The following is a 12,896-nucleotide window of genomic DNA, read 5'->3' on the forward strand; positions in this document are numbered from 1 at the left end:
TTGAACATTTCTTTATGTCCTTCTCAGCCATTTGGTATTCCTCAGTTCAGAATTCTTTTTTTTCTTCTTTGTTTGGCTCTTTTCCTCATTTTTAATAGGGTTATTTGATTCTCGGGCATCTACCTTCTTGAGTTCTTTGAATATATTGGATATTAACCCTCTAATAGGTGTGGGATTGTTTAAGATGTTTTCCCAATCTGTTCATCACCATTTTGTCCAATGACAGTGTCCTTTTCCATACAGAACCTTTGCAATTTTATGAGGTCCCATTTGTCAATTTTTGATCGTAGAGCCGAAGCCTTTGGTGTTCTGTTCAGAAACATTTCTCCTGTGCCCACGTATTCCAGGATCTTCCCCTCTTTCTCTTTTATAGTCTCAGTATTTATTTGTTTCTTTGTTTTTGTTTTTGTTTTGTTGTTGTTCCAAATGACTTTGCAAATTGCTCTTTCTAAATCTTTGAAGAATTGATCTGGAATTTTGATGGGAATTGCATTGAATCTGTAGATTGCTTTAGGCAAGATGGCCATTTTTACTATATTAATCCTGCCAATCCATGAGCATGGAAAATGTTTTCATCTTCTGAGATCTGCTTTGATTTCTTTTTTCAGAGACTTGAAGTTCTTGTAATACAGATATTTCACTTGTTTGTTTAGAGGCATACCAAGGAATTTTATATTATTTGTGACTATTCTTAAGGGGGTCATTTTCCTAATTTCATTCTCAGCCTGTTTATCTTTTAAATAGAGAAAGGCTACTGATTTGTTTCAGTTAACTTTATATCCACCCAGTTTCCTGAAGTTGTTTATCACATTTAAGAGTTTTCTGGTGAAATTTTTGTCATGTAAATATACTATCATATCATCTACCAATAGTGATATTTTCTATTCTTACTTTCCAATTTGTATCCCTTTGATCTCCTTTTGTTGTCTAATTGTTCTGGCTAGGACTTCCAGTACTATATTGAACAGGTAGGGAGAGACTGGGGAGCCTTGTCTAGTTTCTGTTTTTAGTGGAATTGCTTCAAGTTACTCTCCATTTGGTTCGATATTGACTACTGGTTTGCTGTATATTGCTTTTGAAATAGCTAGGTATGGGCATGGAATTTCTGGTCTTTCCAAGACTTTTAACATGAAAAAATATTGAATTTTGTCAAATGTTTTTCAGCTTTAAGAATAAGAACATGTTTTTTTTTTGTTTTTTGTTTTTGTTTTTGTTTTTGGCTTTTTAGTTTGTTTATATATTACATTGATTGATTACTGTATATGAACCATTCCTGTATCCATAGTATGAAACCTACTTGACTGCAGTGAAAGATCATTTTGATGTGTTTTGATAGCCTTTTTTAGGATATATATATATATATATATATATATATATATATATATATATATCCTTTTCCTATGATATATCTGATTGTAATTATATGCATGGTAGATCATGAATAAGCCTAAGAATCAATGTTTTACCTTAAAATGTTACTTTAAAACCACTCTTCATAGGAAAAAAAGACACTAGCAAGCCCACCAAAAAATTTCAACCTGTCTACAATTTCAAATTTGTTCTGTCTACAAGTAACACAGGAATGGTGAAGGGAGCAGAGACTGAGGAGATGGACAACCCATAGCCACCCCTACTTGAGACCCATCCTATGGGCAAGCACCAATCCCTAACACTATAATGATACCCTGTTTTGCTTGCAGACAGGAGTAAGTTGTACTCTGAGATGCTCCGTCCAGCAGCTGACACAGATAGATACAGACAGGCACAACTGAACAGTGGGTAGAGCTTGGGGATTGTAAAAGTAAGATGAAGGATTTCAGACTCCAAAAGGGATAGGAACTACACAGGAAGACCAACAGAGTCAACTAACCTGGACCTTTGAGGCTCACAGAGATTGAAACACCAAACAACATACACAGGCTGGACCTAGGCCTGCCCCCTCATATAAAAAAAATGTAGCAGCTTTGTCTTCTTGTGGGTCCTGAACAACTAGAATGTTGGCTATCCCAAAAGCTGTTGCCCATATGTGGCATATGTTCTACTTGCTGTACTGTCTTGTCTGGCTTCAGTGGGAGAGGAAACAGCTGCCCTCCAGAGACTTGAAGTGCAAAGACAGGTGATATTTAGGGGCCTCACTCTGACAGAGAATAAGTGGAGAGGGATGGGAGAAGATTTTTGGAGGGAGTGAGGAGAAAAGAGGTAACATGTAGGTGAGTGAGTAAGTAAATGTGTAAAGTGAGTAAGTAAAAAAATAAAGTTCCATTAAAACAAAAGAATACTGTTTAATACACAGGCATTGTAGCCTGGGTAGGGAAACTACTACCAATGCATTATATCTTTCTGAGTATATTTGTCCTTGTAGAAGATACTATGAAGCCATGGGACAGAATATCTCCTTTGTTTTTTTTTTGTTTGTTTGTTTGTTTGTTTGCTTGCTTGTTTTTTTTTTGTTTTGTTGTTGTTGTTGCTTTTTATTTGTTTTCTTTTGGTATTGGAGAATGATGTGCATGAAGCTTGGTGAATTATAGTTCCCTGTTGATAAGTGTTTTGTTTGAAAAGGAATGTGTCTGAAGTTCCACTCCAGCAGGATCAAAGGTTGCTAAGCTCTCTCTGTTCATACATGCCCAACTGACTCAGGCTTTTCCCTACATTTTTCTAATTACAAAATCTTATGATAGTGGTTTGAATGAGAATTTCCTCCAAAATTTCACACATTTGCATGTTTGGTTCTCAGTCCTTGGAAAATTTGGGAAAATTAAGAGGTGTGGCCTTGTTAGAGGTGTGTCACAGAGAGTAGGCATTGAGGATTCTAAAGTCCTAGCCACCCCCAGGTATTTTTCTGTCTCTCTTTGGTTCTTTTTGGCAGATGAAAATGCAAGCTGTTAACTAATTGATCAGGTCCATGCTTGCTTGCCTGCTACCATGCTTCCTTCCATGTAAGTCCCTTGGAATTGAGAGATCCCCAATTAAATCTTTCTTTGATAAATTGCCTTGGCTATGATGTCTTATCACAGCAATAGACAAGTAAGACATTAAATAAATGATAACCAAGTTATGATCCCTAGACTCAGTGCAGTAAGGGATAGAGGAAGAAACTGGAGTGGGGAACATGGATCTCCCAGAAAGGGAAAAATAGACTAGATATTCTGTGTGACTCTTATAGTAACTCTATAGTCAGAGGATTTCTCATGCTCTAACAACCATGTGATTAGTAGCACAAATGACATCCATATCTGTATGACCATGAACATACCAGACTCTTAAGGTAGTACAGAATCCTAGCTATAAAAGACATCTTCTTGGAAGAAATGACATGTACCCTGAGATGAGTTCCTATGTACATACACTTATTTGTTTACCAGGGGTTGTATTATACCAGGAAACTTTTTTCCCCAAACTATATTATGTTTAAATTTCTTAGGAATATATTGCCTGACCACAGCCTCCCCATGTCTGATCCATGTTGAAAAAGTCAAATTAAACTGAGTTTTGTTCCTCATCTCTTTGTTGCATGCTTAAATGCCTGGATACTGGCAGAATTTCTCTAACTTACAGGCAGGAAAAGTGGCTAAAATTTTCCTTTTATTGAAGTCATCAGAATAAGGAATCAAATGATTGTTTGGACTCAAATCCAGATCCTATGGAAGAACAGCCAGTGTTCTTAATCATTAAATCATCTCTCCAGACTCTTTCCTCGGGATACTAATCCTATAAATAGATAAAAATTTTATTGGACAATAGCTCCAACAATGTGAGAATGGGCAGGGGTGTTGACAAATTTGTAGAATGAATCCTATCTGTTGACATAACTCTGATACTTAAGAACAGTATTCCCTTGTTTTGATACTTGATACTATGCCTGGGGAAAATGGCAGGGATTTAGAACATAGGAAAGTTTCTCTGATCTCTTTATGAGAGAAACACTCTCATCAGCTGTGCAGCTGGAGACAACATAAGGAGCAGTTGGGGCAGCCTGTGCTCTCACTTCTGCTTCTCTGGGTGGTTTATGTCATGGCTTGAATCACTGTGGGAGATGTACCATAAACACTTTGACAGTAATAAGTTCCAACATCTTCAGGCTGTAGGCTGTTGATCTTGAGAGAATATTCTGTGCCAGATCCACTGCCACTGAACCTGGATGGCACACCATCTGCCAAACCATCTGAATTATAGATCAGGAGCTGAGGAGATTTCCCTGGTTTCTGCTGGTACCAATGTAAAATACCGGATATGTCCTCACTTGATCGACATGAGATGGTGACAGTTTCCCCCACAGATGCAGATAGTGAGGATGGAGACTGAGTCATCTGGATGTCACATCTGACATCTATGATAGAAAATTGAAAACAGTACCCCACATGATTAATTCTCTCACAAGAGGATTTTCACTGAGACAAAGCAGCACTGACTACAGGAAGCTGAGTACATTTCCAATGCTTTGTTCCTTACCTGTAAGCCACAGCAGCATGAATGCCAGGAGCTGAGTGGGCACACTCATGTCTGTGTGTGATCAGTGTGAGGCTGACTCCAGCACATGGTGTTACCTGATTATAAAGAAGTACTCATGTCTGTGGGCTGTGCTTTGGGTACATGCAAATCAGCAAAGGGTATGCACCGTGTCAGGAATCATCAAGTTAGTAACTCATTACAGACCTATGTTTTTTTTTTTTTTTTTTTTGTTTTGTTTTGTTTTTTGTTTTGTTGTCTCCAGCTGAGACACAGTACAGGTTTATTTGCAGGGAATGAGCTTCCCTTTGTACAACAAACAATAGCAATAGTCTATGAGTGCCACCTTATTTTGACATTTATCATGCTCCATTTAGAATTTCCTTCTCATAGTATCCTTCATGGCTGGGTATTTAATAATTGGTACCATTTTAGACACAGCATAAATCATTCCATTGTCCTTCCAAAAGTAGGTGTATATGTTATTACAGCAAGGAAATTTCTTCTGTGATTTATTTTCTCTTTATGAAACTCTTTCTTTGTGTGAATTTTAGTTATTACATTGTCCACATACATTTCTTCTTTTTTTCCCACCAAATATACATCCCTGTTCTCTTTCAAATTCATGGTTTCTTTGTTCATTAATTTCTTTTGTATGCACACATGTATTTTTATGCACACATACATTCATATATAATGTCTATATAATGTTGCTGGTATGTATATTTTCAGGGATGAACTTTTGCCCCTGGACAATTAATTGGCATGCTCTTCCCAAGGGAGAAGCACTTCTTCTGCTGCAAGTTTCACTTGCTTTTCCATAGGTGTATTTTTTTTCCATTTTGTAGATATAAAGCCTCAAAGACTTTTGCTCATCCTGTTTGTAATGTTCATGGTGTCTTCTTTATTCAACTCACATTTGAGTAATCATGATGTTGAGACTTTACAAGTATAGCTTCTGTTTTTATTAGCAGTCACAAGCTCACAGCAAACTTCCAGATCCTCTGGCTCTATCAAGATTTCCACTTCCTTTCCATATTGTTTCCTGAGCCTTGGATATGGGATCCATTTGTAGATATATCCCTTTAGACTGAGCTCCAAAACTATCCTTGCAGCTTCTTTCTCACAATGACACCCAGAAGAATAATAGAATAATACTAGAAAGTGTGGTTTGTAAATAAAGACAGGATCTCACATATATAACCCATCTATTAAAGTAAACAACCTTATTTTAATTATTTATGAAAACTTAGCTCCTCAAGAACTATTTGCATCAAATGTAGACAAGGTCATGTGTTTTCTATCCTTCATTCTATGCATATGAGCTCAGTTCTCAGATTCATTTGGGACCATATATATATGTAATGTACTTTTGAGATTTCATATTGTTTGCGCTTGATTTCTTTTCCCCTCTTAACACAAGATATTGAATGCAATGAAAATGAGTATTCTCTCAGAAATAATTATTCATGTCATTAAAAATGCAGTGCACCCCAAATTGCATATGCTATGGCACCGTATCTTTCTAGATTTTCAGAGGACAAATATCTTAGTCTGCATTTAGGACAAAGGGACACAAGCTTTATGGTGATAGGAGCATGTTAGGAAGTGAAAGGAGGAGCTATACATGGGGAGTTATAGCCATAGTAATGTCCAGACTTAGTGCAAGTTTCCATGAATGGTTGAGTGGTAAGAGTTTTACATGTGCAGACCCGTGTTCTACAGGAGAAAGATATTTTACAGGGTGATACTGAGACCCACTCACATCCTGATGATTTTGATGGATACAGAAGAGGTCAAAAAGAATGGGCAGGTGGATAGGTTAAGCTACTAATTGATCTGAAACATAAATGACCAGCGGGACTCTGAAGTATGTAGTCATAGTATTTCCATTCACAGATATATCAAAGATGTATTTATGTGCAATAGAGAAAAAAGTTTCCATGTAACCCTATGTCTATCCACTAATATGATTATATTTCATGTACTGATTCCATATATGCATGCTTTGATTATGCAATAAAATCATGCCAATAAAACTAGTCAGTCAAAATGATAATTTATTTCATAGTTTTATAGAAGTGTGGCACAGAACATTTACATACATGATAATTTTATGGATTGTGTCCCTTCTATTCAACCTGGCAGAAGTGAAATCATTGCTACCCAGGTCAAGACTACTGCTGGTTGACAACATCTCTGTGATTACTACACCTGCCCCACACCTGACAGACTCAACATAGAAGACTATTTTCTCTCTTATTACCTAGAATGTTTGACTTTATCTGCAATACATCTGATTTACTGATGGATTGTCATAGTGCCTATGTTCTTTTAGGTAGGTAATCTAGCTTCACCTCATTCATTAAGTTGCATTTTCAATACATTGTACAGTAATTATTGAATATAAGGCATGGTAAAGTGTATAGAACTTGATGAGTCTCTCATCACTCTAAATCAGTACTTTTTCACACTCCTGTAGATACCCATTTTCCAGAACACTTCATTGTCTTATAGTATATAACAATATGTTTCATCTATTTCTAACTCTTGAACTTATGGTTGAACTTTCATGACAACCAAAATTCACTATGCATAGAAATATGTGAAATGATGAAAAAAACTCAAAGGACCAATGTATCAACTATAAGAAGACTTGCCTAATTTTAATATTGTGGGTCAGGTCCCTGGGTTGTGGTCTATATCTAAATGACTAACTGCACTGGGGAACCAAAGGATGACCTGCTACTTATTTATTGTTGGGAAAGTATAAGCCCTCAGATCCTTCCCACAACAGTGACAAGAGACTTTGGAGATATGAAGTTTACATTAACATTGGTTCCCAGGAAATTTCTTCATATTCCTAAATATAGGAGTGTTGTAAATAAAGTGTGTCATTTATAAGAAGATGCAGAGAGTCTCCAAAAAAAATATGAAACACAGAAAAAATTCATTTGAACACATTCATAGTTAGCAATATTTAAGATAGAAACAAAATGAAGAAAAGAGATTTCTCAATTGCCAATGAAATTTTTCATGCTGATGGTCTTTTCACTTTCTATCATGATCCTTTCAGATCAGGCTGGAGATATTGGATGTCAACTGCATTATGTCAAGTTTTTCTTAGACTTACCAATTATGTTTCTTCTTATGTTTTTAAGTGTTCTCAGCTTTGAAAATTCTTGAGAATGCTAACAAGCACCATCCATGCAGGTAATAATGATTTGTAATCCAGTAGATGCACATCAGCTTTGCACTGGACTACTATGTGTGAATTGAGAACCAAAAAATATATAACCAGAAAGATAATTTTTTATAGCTAGACTCATAAAACCATCATGTCTTCATCTGCACCACAAGGCATTATCAGAACCTCCATTATCCACTGATTAATGTGGGATGCGAAATGTACAATCTCCTCTCTCAGAAGTGGGCAGAGTCTATAAGAAACCACAAGATGTCCAGCAAGTTAAAGATTAGAAACTTTTTTATACCTAGTATTACGGTAATCTTGAGCAGATAGATTACTAGAGATTTGATCTCTAGTAGGAGAGGCAATAATATCTCATCTTTTCAATTTAAAAAGATGAGAGATTAATGCCAATTAAGGTCTAAATGTGATATACCATCTTAGCATCCAACTGGATACCTTTACAAACAATGATCTAGTTTAAAATTGCATGGTCTGGGTACGTTCTATCTGCTGTGAGGTAGGGTGTCAAGGTACTCTGAACAACCAGCAAGAAACCTGAAAGAGCTGTAACACCAAGAAACCTAAAAGAGCTGTAACAAAAAGGAATTCCTGAGTAAACCTCTTGAGAAGGAGCCTTGGTGTTCTGTCGTCATTGCTGCTGGTCAGCGAAGTGCGGGACAAGTGGTGGCCCAGACGGGGACTTCGTGTCAAAGTGACCCTTAGGAGGTTCCAGAACTCTCAACGGACAAGACTATTGATCGGTAAGTGCTCGGTAAAGTTGAGCTGTCAGGAAAGCTCCCGGTTAGGGACTGTAAAGTCTGCTTTTAGAGCAGCACATTGACAAGAGAAAGTGAAAGTACGAGAGCCGAGGCCGACAGTTCCTTAGACTCAGACCTCTTCGGCTGAGGGACTGAGGAACCAGTAAGTCCTCCTTGAGCTTTCCAAGGAGAAGTATAATATGTTTCCCGGTGACTCTGTCTGGGTTGCATTATTCGTGTTATTGTTTTTCTTTCTGATTTGTCTTGTCTGCTTTCTTTTGAAGTGTCACAGACCAGGGGAGGAATGTACCTGCGGAGTCTAAACTCGGTAGTCCAGTGTAAGACAGTCGTAGATAGGATTGAAAAGAGCCCCAGGTCTTATATTCTCTTGCCTTATTGTCATTTTGTGAAAATAAATTCTCTTGGAAGGAGCGGAGCTGTTAAGACCTGTGTGGAAGCTCCTTAGGAGCTGTTTGGAGGATTAGTGCTGTTGTGGGGCCGTGGAACAGCTGCCTTCAGCACGCAGCCCTATGCCACCTGTTTCTGGTTAATGTTAACCCTGGCAACAGCTTGGTATCCCTGGGAAGCCCAAGACCTTAGGGAACTGGAGAAAGCAGTGGCAGAGGATGGCTCTCGTTCACCCTGGGTAGTGACCATCCTTGAAGGCTTTGCCCACCAGACTCTCACCCTCAGAGATTGGAAGGAAATTGTCAAGGCTGTGTTCCACTCACCCATGTTCCTTAAATGGATGGCCTTTTACCAGGAGGAGTGTAGAGTGCAGGGAGAAAAGAACCAACATTGTATCTTTAAGGGAAGAAATGTTTCAATTAGACTGTTTAGAACAAATCCTCAGTCTATGAGCTCATTTTCTAGGTTAGAGTGGATGCCTCCCAAACTCTTTTTATCTAAACCTGACCCTAATTCTCCCACAGTCTTTATTGATGGTAGGCAACTGAGATTCTCAGTGGTCGTCTATCCCTCTTTTGGGAAAAATGATGAACCTGGACCTGTTCTAAGGTGTATGAGATAGAGGGGTCAGCCCAATTTAAAGAGAGCTGCCTAGAAGATCAGAAGTGTTGTAAGGAAGTTGAGGAAGGGCAGACAGCTCTGGAACAGCTGAAAGAGGAGCGGTCAGTGAAATCAAGAAAGGGGAACTCAGGCACAGATTGGTCTGATACAGATGAAGAATTACAAGATCTAATTGAGAGGATAGAGAAAAGCTCCCTTAGGAAGAAGCAGATGAAAAGGGGGCCAGAGACTGAAAAAGGCCCCCCAGGCTGGGTGCTGTCAGCACCTCCCCACTATAATCCAATCAACAGTGGGGGTCCAGGCCTCTCCTTTTACCCAGAGGTTTGGCGAGCGGTGTGGTCAGAGCTCCAGCTCATCTGCCCAGTTTTTCAAGATGCGCAATCCTTCTTTAGAGAGCATCCTGTGATCTTTCCAAAGATTACGTCAGTTACCCCTATAGTTAGGGCCCCAAATATGTTTACTGATGGTTCTAAAACAGGCTGTGGGGCCTATTTGATAGAGAAACAAGAGCCCGTGTTATGTCAATTCTCACCAGGCTCTCCTCAAGTAGTTGAATTAAAAATAGTAATTGAAGTTTTTAAAAATTGCCAATTTGTTTTTAATTTGATGTCTGATTTGGCTTATGTTGTTAACGCTGTTAAAATTCTTGAAACCACTGGCCCCATTAAAATTAATAGTACCGTTTGTGCATTATTTGAGAATTTGCAGAAAATAATTTGGCAGAGAAAGAATCCATTTTTTATTCAGCATATTCGGGCTTATACCAGGTTGCCAAGACCTTTAAGTAAAGGAAATGAGATCATAGATCAATGGACTAAAATGGAGTGCATTTTCATGAGTTTTTCTATGGAAATGGCTAAACAGTTCCATCAAAATTTTCACATAAATGCTAAGACATTACAACAAAAATTTCATCTGTCTCGAGCTGATGCCCGACAGGTGGTCTTAGATTGTCCTCAATGTATAATCCATCATCATCCTCATGGCATGGGTGTCAATCCACGGGGCTTGTCTCCCCTTAAGATCTGGCAGATGGATGTGACACATGTTTCTGAATTTGGAACTTTAAAATATGTTCATGTATCTGTAGATACGTGTTCTGGGATCATACACGCCACACCTTTGAGTAGAGAAAAGGCATGCAATGTCATCTCGCATTGCCTAGAGGCATGGGCTGCCTGGGGCAAACCCCAGCAGCTAAAATTAGATAATGGACCTGCCTATACAGCTCAAATCTTTATGTCATTTTGTAAACAGATGGAAGTTCATGTTTCTCATGGACTGCCATATAATCCTCAAGGGCAGGGCATCATGGAGCGTGTGCATCGCATTCTTAAAGAACTTTTACAAAAACAAAAAGGGGGAATTGGCCAAGGCCATATGTTTCCACGCTTATTTAGTAGCAATAGGAGTTTAGGCTTATCCTACCTTCCCTTTGATGATCAGATGAGCACAATAGAGGGTAATAGAAATGTCAGCTTAGAAGGTAACCTGTGCTTTTTAATGAGCTTTAACAGGTCATATGATACAAAATGCATCAAATTGTCTCAGCAGACAGCAGATTTTCTACCACAACTGAAGTTTGGGGATAGGAGTACTAGTTTGTTTTCAGGTAATGGTTCTTGTCTTGTGGGGTGGTGGCCCACCTGAGTCTCTGACTGGGATCCTCCCAGACAGCCATGCTGGGCAACTTTTTGTAAAGGATCCATAGGAGAGGAAGGGCCTTTTCCCTGGACTGGATGTCAGGGACACAGAGCACTTTGGGTTCGACAAGATTATTTTTCCTTTAGCCCCACGCAGTGAACGAGTCCTGTACAGGAATGCTTAAAATATCTACTAGAGATCTTCAGCAAGTAATCACCAAACTTTTTGATTTATGGCTTCTGTGTGGAACAAATGATAGCTGTATGGATTTGGGACCCATGATTATGCTTGGAGGAGGAATTTATCAAAAGAGTAAATTTCCCCTCGGGTCTATTGCCAGTATGGATTTTTCTAACAGTGGTAATTCTGGTACTTGGGGTTCATCTAGTTTTCACTCTGACCACAGTAAGACATTTTCAGTCTCGCCAGTGTGCCTCTGGCCTCCTTTTCTGTGGATAGTAAGCAATGGGAATGCATCCATGGGTGAGGAGAAGTTAGTATGCACCCCAAACACATGCTTTTATGCCCTGTGCTGGAGTGCCATGGTTTTCCCTGTGGCTGTGGTGACTAGAATGCCTCACTATGTACCAGTTCCCGTGGAGGCCCCTAATACCATGACGTTGTTCAGGCCTAAAAGAGATTTTGGCATCACTGCAGCTATTGTTACTGCCATCACTGTTGCTGCTGTGGGGGCTACTGCCTCAGCTATTGCCTTGTCCAGTTCTATACAGACAGCTAACACCCTGAACAACGTCTCAGCCAATGTTGCACAGGCATTAGATACTCAAGCCTCTGTGAATTCTCATCTCAAAGGGGGCCTTAGGATAGTTAATCAACGCATAGATTTAATACAAGAACAGATTGATACTCTTTGGCAATTAGCACAGTTGGGGTGTGAGTGGAAGATGCAAGGCTTGTGTGTTACCTCAGTGCAGTATCAAAATTTTACAAAGGCTGCTAATCTGTCCAAGCAATTGTCAAAGCTCCTCTTACAGGATTGGTTGGCAAACTTTGAAGACAAGATGAGAGAGCTGCGAGAGACGGTTGTCCACATTAACTCCACTAGGGTAGACCTGAGCCTGGCCGATGGTTTGACTTCCTGGATACAGACAGCAATGGATCCTTTTAAAGAATGGGCAGGCATGTTTGCCTGGGGAGCCCTGGTCCTCCTGGGCTGTGTCCTCTGTTTCTGGCTACTTTGCCGAATGAAAAGGGAGCATGCTAAACATAAAGCAGTGGTTTACCAAGCCTTGGTGGCTATTGAGAATGACACATTTCCCAGTGTTTGGCTGGCTTCACTCAAACAATAATCTGCCTCAAACATTCAGAGTTGGTGAAACACACCAGCTCCATGGCACCCAAAGATGGGCAACCTTCCTCGAGCGCAGACCAACCTAAGACATGGAGCCCTCAGGTGTGTGTGTGTGTGGGGGGGTAATCCTATGATGGGTAAGACTGTGATCTCGAAGTGGAATGACCTAAGACAGGGGCCATTGCAGAGTGCATTGCCTCCTGATCTATTGTAAGCAGCCTTCAAATAAAATAAAAAAGGGGGAGATGTAGGCAGCCACTTGGACGGTGATGTCCAATATGGCGCCGGTTCCCAATCCACCGTGACGATAGATGGTTCCACTGTGCATGCGCCAACCCCTCCCGAGTGGGTGCATGCTAATGAGGCGATTGCCAGGAACCAATCCAGGAGGACCACGAGAGCTCTGGCTTGGGTATAAAAGCAGCGTTTGCTGAGCAGCTGGGGCCATTCCACAGAAGCAAGAAACCTGAAAGAGCTATAACACCAAGAAACCTAAAAGAGCTGTAACAAAAAG

At 39.6% G+C, this 12,896-nt stretch overlaps 1 gene segment (V, D, J or C); it reads right to left on the reverse strand.

Annotated features, from left to right (window-relative positions):
* Positions 1–4,004: 4,004 nt before the first annotated feature.
* Positions 4,005–4,527, reverse strand: LOC116099895. The segment is given in 2 exon segments: positions 4,005–4,327; positions 4,450–4,527. Coding segments are annotated over 2 exon segments (372 nt in total).
* Positions 4,528–12,896: the final 8,369 nt, after the last annotated feature.

Source organism: Mastomys coucha, unplaced genomic scaffold, assembly GCF_008632895.1.
Source record: "Mastomys coucha isolate ucsf_1 unplaced genomic scaffold, UCSF_Mcou_1 pScaffold20, whole genome shotgun sequence".
NCBI classification, from domain to species: Eukaryota; Metazoa; Chordata; class Mammalia; order Rodentia; family Muridae; genus Mastomys; species Mastomys coucha.